Source organism: Microtus ochrogaster, linkage group LG2, assembly GCF_000317375.1.
Source record: "Microtus ochrogaster isolate Prairie Vole_2 linkage group LG2, MicOch1.0, whole genome shotgun sequence".
In the NCBI taxonomy this organism is placed as follows: Eukaryota; Metazoa; Chordata; class Mammalia; order Rodentia; family Cricetidae; genus Microtus; species Microtus ochrogaster.
Window position 1 is genome coordinate 32771689 of NC_022028.1, and position 11442 is coordinate 32783130.

The 11442-nt window shown below is 52.9% G+C and overlaps 1 protein-coding gene across 3 annotated transcripts in view; it reads left to right on the forward strand.

Annotated features, from left to right (window-relative positions):
- Dnajb12 (DnaJ heat shock protein family (Hsp40) member B12) overlaps positions 1-3717 on the forward strand; it is a 23519-nt gene extending 19802 nt beyond the window's left edge. The window contains exons 8-9 of one of the 3 annotated variants that reach the window (XM_005360057.3): positions 784-933; positions 1941-3717. In XM_005360057.3, coding sequence (XP_005360114.1) covers positions 784-905 — 122 coding nt within the window. In that variant the 3' untranslated portion in view covers positions 906-933; positions 1941-3717. The remainder of the gene's footprint in view (positions 1-783; positions 934-1940) is intronic. The other 2 variants (XM_005360056.3, XM_013351237.2) reach the window with 2 other exon arrangements.
- Positions 3718-11442: the final 7725 nt, after the last annotated feature.

The window sequence follows — 11442 nt, forward strand, 5'->3', positions numbered from 1 at the left end:
CGTGTCCTCGTGCATGTGTTCGTGTCTGCACGTATGTGCACACGTGTGTGCATGTGTTTGTGTATGCGTGTCCTCGTGCATGTGTTCGTGTCTGCGCCTATGTGCACACGTGTGTGCATACGTGTGTTTGTATGTGTATGCGTGTCCTCATGCATGTGTTCGTATCTGCGCGTATGTGCACGCATGTGTGCAAGTGTGTACCTGTGGATAATCGTCTGTGTTCTCAAGCATGGGAGGGTGGGAGTAGCAGCGCTGGTGATAGCTGGAAAGGGGCAGCCAGTAACTGTGCTGAGAATAGGAAAACCCGGCTCAAGTGCTGCCCAGCACCTGGCATTGTCCTGTGCCAGCCGCCTTACTGCCAAGACTTGAACTCCACTCCTGGCTTCCCTTGGGGCTATAAGCCCAGGGCCAATTGATGACTTCATTGAGGTCATCATGGGTCACTGGTGCCTGTTGTAGTTGCTAGAGGTGAGTGTGTAAGAGACAGATTGGACACCCTTGGCCATGCACAGATCCTGTATGCCCCTGGTCTTTCTGTGGGACGCCAGGACTATACGACAAGGACCATAGGTTCTCTCCTTGGCTAGCCTCCTTGTGTTCTGTGGGAGAGTGCCTCTGTCACCTCTCTTCCCAAGGGGGAGCTCAGTCTCTTCTTCAGGTTCTCCCCTGCTGGGAGGCCGGCCCTGCCCCAGCTCCTGGTCCTATCTTTCTGTTTCACCAAGGGCTCAGGCAGGTAAACCCCAGGAGGTCTTGGAGTGCTGACCTTGCCCTGTTTCTTTGCAGAGGAAGGCTTGCTGTACCGGGCCCGCTACTTTGGTGACACAGACATGTACCACAGAGCACAGAAGATGGGCACCCCGAGCTGCAGTCGACTGTCAGAGGTGCAGGCCTCCCTGCATGGATAGTTCTGGGCCAGCGCAGCACCAGGTCCAAGTATGAGCCAGGACTGCTTCTTTGCTGCAATTCCTGGCAGCCTTGGCCTTGGTCATGAGCAGAGGGGGGGAGGGAGAGAGGGAGGGAGGAAGCCTGGTAATGATGGCAGAGACTCTTTACATCCTGACACCTCCAGCCTCCTCCAGAGAAGGCCCTGGGCACCTTGGAAAACTGAGGCCTATGGCAGCTCTCCAGTCACCCTGTTCTGCCTTAACCCTCCTCACGGTTCCAGGACAGGGGTACCCAAAAGGCAAAGGCCCTTGTGGTTCCTTTACCTACTCCAATGATCAAGCCACCTCATCCCTTTCCCAAGCCTAAGCTGTTATTGCCTTTGCTGTCACATAGTACTGGGTCACTGAAAACAGGGAAATCCATGGGAGTTAGTGGCCGGGAGCCTAGCTCCCCCTCGTTCCAGGCAGGAGGAAATGGAGCAAAATGAACCAGCCCATCCACAGGCAGGAGAGGGCTGTGGGCCTCTGGCCACTCCCTCTGTGGGGGTATCTGAGGCCCTCACTTCAGTGCTCTGCACCTGGGAGCCTAGGAGCCGCGAGCATCCGGCCCCACCCAGCATCTCTCCTGTGGTCTTGAGGAAGGGAACAAAAGGTCACAAGTTCAGGGTCAAAAGCAGCCACTGAGCACAGGAGGGGTGGGGAAAAGTGAAAGTTACTATTAACGGGCACCCCACCCCCCTCCACCCCTTCTCCAGCAAGTGGGCTATGGGCTCAGTTCCCAGTGCCCGGAGTGGGTAGCCTGGCTCAAGCCCAGCAGAGTGTGGGCAGAGCCAGTTCTTTGCATAGGTACCCTGCCTACCCCCTCCTCTGTCTGTGTCCCCTGACACACAGCCAGCTGCAGAGTGCTCCAAGGCCACTCGCTAGCCAATGTCAGCTCTGGAGCAGCTCATCACACGGGTGGCACAGGGCTTGGGCAGGGCCAGCTGCTCGCACGTGGGGTTGAGCTGGAGGTGCCTGCTACAGCTGCTCACCTAACTGTCTCCCTCTTTTCCCCAGACTATGAAATCCCTGGAGAATTTTTGGTGACACACACTGAGCCAAGGTGATGGACTATATATTTAAGGAAAGACACAGGAAAAAAAGTGGAACTAGAGGCCGAACACCGCCCAGCTGCCCTCTCTCGCAGTGACTGCAGAAAGCTCTTAGGACGGGCAGAAAGAAAGAAAGCCTGCTGCAGGGCTGCTTCCTCCCCTCCCAGGCTGGCAAGAAGCTCCACATCGCTGGCTCCTAGGATACAGAAACCATGGCAACGAAAGTAGAATGTAAAACTTGCAGCAAATGTCTGTGGGGAAGGACTGGGGGAGGGGACTCCCCACTGTCTCTCCTCCCCCCCCCCCTCCCAGGAGCCAGCACCAGTCACCTTACAGGAGAAGCCAGGCAGAGCACATGGGCCAAGGAATAGAGAGGAGAGAGTTCCAGAGAATGTAATTTAGAAATGCATACGTATGTATATATATCTATTTATATGTAAATAGGCATATATAAAGATATATATATATATATAAAGTCTTTTTTAACTGCAGGGATTGGGTTAAGATGTCTAGTTGATTTCTTCCATATTTTAGAAAATGAGGTCTGTTTAAGTAAGAAGGCAGCCTGGTTTTCAAAAGTTAGACAGTAGCCGTGCCTACCACACACGGAAAGTCAAGTCAGATGCTCTTAGCGTCAGTCACCCTTAGCCCCAGCCTGGCTTTGATGGCAGCAGTAATCATGGTGGTATAAATCCATAGGAAACTTCCAAAGGTCACCAGGCTTAAGGTTAAGTAAGGTAGGGGGCCCAGGCTGGGGGCAGAGAAAGGTACCCCTGGAGATAGATAGGTGGTCAGTATTGGGCCATGGCAGAGACCCCAGATGGCCCTACTGGTGTGAGGCCAGCTCCTCACGCTGCCTCCTCCTGGCAGCCTCAGGTGGACTCTCAGCCCTAGTGCCCAGGAGCCCTGCAGCCAGTCCCCCTACCCATACCTCTTCCCCACCCAAGTCCCCAGGTGGGTTTGCCTTACAGGTGCCATGGCACAGCTCCACCATTGCCAACAGGTTCTCTCTAAGTTGTGCACCAAGAACTCCAGAAGGCTCTTCATCCGGGAGTTGAGCCAGGACCCAGGTGCAGCCGAGCCTGTGAAGAGGAGCCCGTTGCCTGTGGGCACCTGTCTCTACTTCCACAGTGGACTCTACCAGACCTTTAGTCACTGGATGAAGAATCCACAACAACCAGAATGGCTTTCCCCTTCAGATGCGGAATTTTCTCAAAGCAGCCATTGCTGCCAGGGCAGGAGGGAGTTTAGTCTACTCCCACGGTTATCATGGGCCTTTGGGAAACGCCATTTCTCGGTTTTCCTGTGGCGGTGGATGTGGCGTTGCACCTGCCGTCTTCCAAAGCCTTACTTCCCCAAGTTGCCAGCCCAGAGGTGGCATCTGTCCCCCCAGGGTCTCTCTCTATAATTCAACCCCTAACAAATAGGATTCTTGCTGGTAAAGGAAGTTTGGTTAGGAATGTCAAATCTGGTTTCTTTTTAAAACAAGGTCCCACCCTGCAATGAAGTGGCCACCCTGGCCCGGAGAGATGATGAGAACTGGGCGCAGACCAGAGTACCCTGCCCACAGTGGTCCTGGTGCTCTGCCTCCACCATCCCAACTGTCTGGTCTTGGTACCTGTCCCTAGAGGGGCTGAGCCATGTGCAATAAGAACATAGATCCTAAAGGATCCCCTGAGAAGCTGTATTCTTGAATTAGAGTTCTGATATTGTACATCTATAAATATATGTTTATTATGTCATTGGCAGTGGTGGGTATGCATTGAGCAGGAGATTGGGGCATAGAGCTCCCACCAGTTGCTATGGACACCATCCATCCGGCTCCTCAGGAGCTGCAGACAAAGGATATGGAGCCCAGATGACTGTGGGTTTGAAGAACATGGTGCCCCAGACATCAATCCTAGATGGGGACCTGCCCATCACCCCTTTACACTTGTTTTTCCTGTCACTGGCCTGGGCTGGAGCCCACTTCTGATCTGGGACATGCGGGAAATTCCCAAGTGAGTCTTGCCATCTCTGGTCCACCATCTTCTCTCCCACAGTCTCCTCTCCCTGGGAGGTGGGAAAAGCTAACACTGAGGCAGCCTCAGGCTCCAAGGGTGAGTGAGCCGCAGATCTGCCCGGCCTCCCGGAGACAGGGCTGCCAGCCCTGAGTGGCGGGCCCAGGCCCCTCCCGCTTGCACGCCAGCCAAAGGCAGGCAGGCTGCCTGGTGGTGCCACCGCAGCCCGGGAGCTCATTGGCTGTCCCCAGCAGGGTCACCGCAGCCTGCCCCGGCCTGCAAGCTGCCACTTGTTAGCTGCACTTGGCAGAAGGGACAGCCAGCTTCCTACCCCCCACCCTCCCGTACTAACTAAACAGCTCAGCGAGCCAGAAGGGGTGGGACACCATCCATCTGCAGCAAAAAAGAGGCTTTCAGCCGGCCGCTCCTCCCCGTCAGGTGGCAAGAAAAGCCCTTCTGGGCCTCAGGGACCTGCCCGCTATCTCCTAGATCCGCCCTGCTCAGGTCCGGGACAGGGGCTCCGAGGGACAAGGAACAGGCACCTGGCCTAATCTCTGCCAGACAATCACGTCACCTGGCTGTCTGGGGCAGGTGTGTGGAGTTCTGACATTTGACACTGGTTCAGGACCTGCTCAGAATTCCCTCTCAAGCCTCACATTGTAAGTGGGAGTCAGCCCATTTCCCAGAACTGGAAACAGACTTGCCAGAAGGTGTCAAGGAGCTTCTGGGAATTGTGTGTTTGCCTGTTTGGAAGCCTAGCAAAATGACCATTCTTCAGTCACTGGAACCAAATCACTGTGTTTGACATGACCATGTGGGTTTGGTTTGGTTTGGATTTTATGAGATAGAGTCACTAGCTAACCCTGGCTGCCATGAAACTCACTATGTAGATCAGGCTGGCTTTCAATTTGCAATAGTCAGCTTCCTGCCTGTGTTTCCCTGGTGCTGGGAATTATGGGTAATGTATCTGGGGCTTCTTAAGATTTTGACTTTCATTTTGAGACAGGTTTCATGTAGCCCTTGAACTCCTAATTCTCCTGCCTCCACCTCCAGAGTGCTAGGATTAGGGGTGATGAACCACTACTCCAGGCCAAACCCGGTCTTCAAGTGTGGTCGGTGTAAATTCAGAAACACGGACAAGGGTGAAAACACTTGGAAAACGCACATCAACTGGATTGAACTGCCCAGTCTAGCAGGTGTCTCGCTTCAAAATGACATGGGTGTCCACCTCCTATAAAGGACTGTGTCCGTCAGTTGGGATCAAACCCAGAAGCAGCATAGAAAACCAGTTATTAGTGTCAGTGTGGACTCCAGCTGCCTCATGCTCAAGTCTGGCTTCTTAAGCGCTGGCTGGGTGACTTTGGGCATGTCACTTAACCTCTCTGGGCCTTGGCATCCTCATCTACACCGTGAGAAGGGCACAGACACCGGGCTCACGGGACAGTTGTGTGGAGCAAGAGCTGGCTCCCAGAAAGCACTTCACACGGTGTCTGGTCACAGCCAGCTCCATCCCAGCGTCATTTGTCCTGTCAACAAAGATTACCTGACACTGATGTCAAGTCCCATTCTAGACACCGAAACCACAGATGACAGGAGCACTGCTCTTGAGGAAATGGGGAAGGCCAGAGTGTGTCCGGGGAGGACAAGGCTTCTGACTGGAGCAGCTGGGATAAGCGGTGGGGAGATTCCAGCCTGAGGGAGTGTGGCAGAGGCCTGAAGGTGAGGAGGAACAAGCAGGCACAGCCAGGGAAGGATATGTAGGCCAGATCCCCAGTTTGTAATTATCACACTGGCTGTACACAGTAGTCTTGGTCAGAGAAAAACAAAGTCACCAAGAATAAAAGCTCCTGCCTGTCCTATAAGTCCTCCCACAGCATCTCAGCCATCCTTAGTGCCCTCCCTGGCTGGGCTCTGGAGGGCTATGCGTAAGGCAAAGGAGAAACCATGTGGGAAATGGGGGAAGCGGGATATCATTTCCCCAAACTCCAGCCATAGGATGTTCCCAAAGGACAGGGCCCAGGCCTCCAGTCACTTCCGTAGCCAGTTGGGCAGGAAATAAGGGCCCAGGACACAGGCCTGTCAGGGGAAGGAGGCAGCTGGGTAAAGCTTACTCAGCCAGGCAACCCTGCCAAAAGCCCAAAGCTACAGTTTTGTTTATGGAAAGGAGTCGCTGGTGCCACACCTTGCCTACCCTGCCCTTCCCTCCCATCTGAATTGGTCTAAACAAAGTCCCTAGGAAGGACAGGATTGGCTGTGGTAGCTCAGGCTTTGGGTGAGCTGTCATTGGGTGAGGTCCCCCAGTGGAGCTGGCACTGAGAACAAGGGTCAGACCTAGGGGCTTTTGGGTAGTCATTCTCCAGTACCTTAACTAATTGTCCTCATCTTTCTGGTGAACATGGATGAGAGATAAGTACCTGAACCAACATGGGGATGCTGAGGGTCTCAGCCCAGGCCTTACTCCCACGTCCTGAAATCACCCAAATTTCCCCATGACCATATCACTCCTGGTGATGTTGTCCCGGCCTCACATAGCCTGCAAGCCCTGGCATGCACGCTGAAGCTTCTGTCGCCTTCTCTGCCTTTGGCCTGGCTCCCTCATCTGCATCTTGGCGCTGCCCCTTGGAAGGCCTGCAGCTCATGTTGGATACCCAGATGCTGAGATGCACAGATTAAGTCTTCTGTCAGCCTTCAGCGCCCACCAGCCTCCAGCAGTGGGCTCAAGGAGGCTGACTCCAGAGGTATCTGCATGGTTCCCTGGCAGCATCTTCCTCCCCTGGAGTGACAGAGGCTTGCATTGTGCACCATTCCTTCTGTGACTACACAGTGGGGGGCCGAGGCAGAAAGCTGAGGAAGGATCAAGGTTGGAAGGAAAAAGGGACCCCTGGGCACAGAGACAGCTGCCTGCATGGTATTTGTGCCTCACCACCTCTTCTGCCAGGGTCACCTGTGGGCCACTTTGCAGCCACAAACTCAGACCAAGCTGTGTCCATCTAAGGAAAAGGGCCCACTAAATGGTAGACCTGACAAGCAGGGGTATTTGAAGAGATCTTTCTCCTTTTCCTACCTTCTGAGGGAAGCAGGATCCTACTGGAAATGCCCCACAATTCCTCTTCCTAAGAGAATTAGGACCAGGAGCCAACTTGAGAATGGCAGTGGCCAGGGAGCAGCCACTGACTCCAGCACTCAGCCAGTGCCAGGCGGCACCACCCATGTCTGGAATCAGAAACAGTCCTGTTCTTGGCCTCCCCAAGTGTTGTCCTGGCCACTAGCCGCCTGGTCACGTCTGGCACTCATTGCCACCTGCTGGCTACCAGCCCATGGCCCCGTGCTCTAATACTGACTTCCTGAACCCCAAACTCTGTTACTAGCCACAGCAGAGAGCTGCCACCAATGCTGCAAGCACCAAGCAGGTAGCAATCATGTCCCGTAAGGTGGTCAAGCCTCCAAGGCACAGGGCCCTCCCTGAAGCCTGGGGTCCTGTCTCTGTCCGACACCTTTGTGGAGCTGAAGCAATGTGTAAAAGTCCAGATGGATGTCAAGGTCCAGTCCCAGCAGGAACAGAAAGCACTCCTCGCTGGTACTGTTTGTAAAATGTCATCATTATAATTACCAGCATCCTCCCGCAGCCCTTCCCATTTATCATCTCGGCTGCCGCCCTGTCAGCCACCAAGCTTGCAGGTGTTCAGGTTCCTGGGCACAAGTCTTACTTGGGCCCTCGGGCTCCTTAGTTCAGAATCTCAAAGGCCAGGAGCCAGTCTTCAGGACCCTGAGCCCAACCTGCACCGGATCACTGCTGAAGCAGGGTAGAATCATAACGCCCGATGATCAAATTGTCTGACCTACTTCTGCCAATATTAATAGCGCTAGAGCCTGACGACCTGGGCTGGAACAGTCTAGGATGAAACACAGTTCGAGGAACTGTTGACTTGGGTTTGTTCTCAGCCAGACAGCTGGGAGGTGCATGGGACCAGTTGGGATGGGGGGGGGGGGGTATAAGTGAAAGGAGAGAGTCCTCTGGCCCCTTACAGCTTCTCATTCTGTGTCATGAGAACCCAGGAGGATGGCCTGAAGGCCAGATGTCACTCAGGGGTAGTGTTCCAGTGCTTGTGCCCAGGCCTCTGGGACCTTGGGTGACCTGTGCCCTGCGTTATACTGGGTCTGATCTGAGACTAGGCCTCTCCTCCTTCCCCAGCCCTGCTGCTTGACTTGGCCCAGGCTGACCAAAGCCCACATGATAAGCAGCCTTATCAGTAGGAGGACAGCTCCCCCACTTCCTTCCTCTGCCCTCCTTTCCTGCTCTGACTTTGCACCATGGCTACCTGCAGGTGCTATCACCCCAGAGACAAACCAGGAAAGCCTGAGCCGGGCCAAGCGCCCAGACTATGCCTCCAGGAGAGAACCAGGCACAAGCTGCCCATCTTGGCACCCAGGGGCAGAACCCTGGAGCCCTTCTCTTGAGCTGCCAATTGTGACTCTGGAAGATGCCACAGACTCTTGTTGCCTTATTGATAGATTGGTACAGGAGCTTCTCCCAGGGAACTAACTCAAGGGGCTGGTGGGCCAGCTGCTGAGTAAGGTTGGATGTTATAGAACCAGATTTTATCCCTAGGTAGAAGGTTCCAGAAACCCTAGAACAACAAAGACAGCATCTGTACCTTTCAGGGAAGCAACAGATTCTGTAGAGAGGGGTTTTCCATGTGCCCAAGGCCTTTGCAGAAGTGGGATAGCCTGGAGCTTCAGGCTCCCCTGCAATACTCCCTCCCCTGCCTGTCCTTGGTGCAGTCAGAACTTTGTTGAAAAGAGCCCACTGATAAAAATAAATATTTAATTTAAATGTGTGTGTGTGTGTGTGTGTGTGTTTCAGGCAGAGACTCATGTGGCCCAGGTTGTCTTCAAGTTCGCTGATTTTTAATCATATTTTTATTTATTAGTTCATGCCACCATGTACATACGGCGTTCACATGCCACCATGTACAGACAGAAGTCAGCTCAGCAGACAGCCAGGGGAGTCACTTCTCTGCTTCTGCTGTGTGATGCCCAGAGATCAGACCCGGGTCATCAGTCTGGGCAGTGAGCGCCTTTTGTCTTCTGACTCATCTCATTGGTTCTGGACTCCCCAGGTTTGACCTTCTAGGTCTGATCCTCCTTCTCTTGCCTCCCAAGTGTTGGGATTATGGGTGTGTTTTGTCGTGCCCGATTTAAAATACATACTTAAAAACCAAAACCTTGGGGCCTGTGAGATGGCTCAGTGGGTAAAAGTGCTTGCTCCCTGGCTCCCTGACAAGGTAGGAGGAAAGTGACTGCAGTATGTTCTCTCTCTCTCTCTCTTACACACACACACACACACACACACACACACACACACACACACACACACAGTAAAATACACATAAATGTAGTGGGGCTGGAGAGATGAGCATCAGTTTGGAGCACTTACTGCTGCCAGGCAGTGGTGGTGCACGCCTTTCATCCCAGCACTCAGGAGGCAGAGGCAAGTAGAGCTTTCTGAGTTAGAGGGCAGCCTGGTTTACAAGTGAGTTCCAGGATAGCCAGGGCTCCGCAAACAAACCCTGTCTTGAAAAACTAAAAAATAAATAATAAATAAATAAATAGCACTACTGCTTTCACAGAGGGCGTGGGTTCAGTTCCCACCACCCCTCAATCATCTGTAATTCCAGTTCTAGGGCACCTGACACCCTCTTCTGGTCTCTTTAGGCATGTAGTAGCCATATATACATGCAGGCAAACACTCATACACATGAAATAAATAGTTCTTAAAAATAAGTTTTTAAGGGCTGGAGAAATGGCTCAATGGTTAAGAGCATTGCCTGCTCTTCCAAAGGTCCTGAGTTCAATTCCCAGCAACCACATGGTGGCTCACAACCATCTGTAATGAGGTCTGTTGCCCTCTTCTGGCCCTCAGGCATACACGCAGAAAGAATACTGTATACATAATAAATAAATATTTTAAAAAAATGAGTTTTTAAAAAAGATTTTATATGTTGAGCTGGACAGTGGTGGTACCTTTAATCCCAGCACTTGGGAGGCAGAGGCAGGTGGATCTCAGTGAGTTCGAGGCCAGCAGGTCTACAAAGCAAATTTCAGGTCAGCCAGACTTGTTACACAGAGAAACCCTGTCTTGAAAAACCAACCAAACAAACAAAAGATTGTATTTGTAAGACGGACTTGGTGGCACACAACTTTAATCCCAACATTTGTGAGGCAGAGGCAGGGAGTTGTTTGTGAGTTCAAGGCCAGTCTCATCTACATAGTAAATTCCAGGGCAGCCAGGGCTATACAGTGAGACTCTGTGTTTAAAAAATAAATAAAATTTATTTTTGATTATGTGTGAGCATGTGTGCCTGTGTGTGGGTATGTACATATGAGTACATGCACTTGTGGGGCTGGAGATGTTAAGTCCTCTGGAGCTGGCCTCACAGGCGGTTGTGAGCCGCCTTCCATGGTATTGGGAAACAAACTCAGGACCTTTGCAAGAGCAGTAAGCACTCTCAACCACGGAGCCATCTCTCCAGGCCCATAAAAGTAAATAAATAAATGTAATTCAAAAAAACAGACCTTCAGGTGTGGTGGCTCCTGTTTATAACCCAAGCACTTGAGAGGCTGAGAGAGGAGAGTCCACACAAGTTCAAGGCCAGCCTGGTCTACCTATATCAAAAGTCTCAGGCCAGCCATGGATATATAGTGAAACCCTGGCTCATAAGGAAATAAATAGCAAAGACCTGACCTCACCCCACAGTGAAGACACAGGCCCTGAGAAGGGACTTGCCAGGGTCACCTGGCTCAGGTGTGTCAGAGCAGCTGCCTGGGTTACCCAGCTCTGGACAAAAGAGAAAGAGCTTCGTCATCTTGTGAGTGACAAAGAGGTGAGTTACCCTCACTTGGCAGTCCAAGGCCACAAGTCCCCTGGGGAGGGATTTCAGAGGACAGACCTCTGTGTCAGGAGTCTTGGGGTCCAAGAAAAGGAACTCAACCTGGATACCCCTCACCCCAATTTATAGCCCAGCCCTGAGGTACCAGGAAGCAGCCTGGGGCCAAGCTAGTCTGGCAGAAGCTTGTCACCAGGACTTGTTATTCCCGCCCCTCCCCCCACTGACAGGGGCCCTCTACCACCCCAGCCACAGTTTCTGGAATCTTCCCACCTACCCCTGCTGGCAAGCCCACCCTGCCTTCCACTGGCTGAAACCAGTCCTGTCCCTAGGCCCTGGGAGATGAAGGGGGCTGGTTGGGTGAGGGCCTGGTGGCAGGGCCACCCTGGGGCTGCAGCAGCCAGAGCCTGCTGGGGGCCCATGGGGGTTGCAGCTACCTGTCTGGGTTTGAGGTGAGTCATTTCCTCCCTCAGCTGGCAGAGGCAGAGAGAAGAGGGGCGGGAGGGAACCGTCTAAAAATAGCCAGGCCCCAGACAAAGGAAGATGGCCAAAGAGCTGCCTGGGCAAGAATCCAATTTCT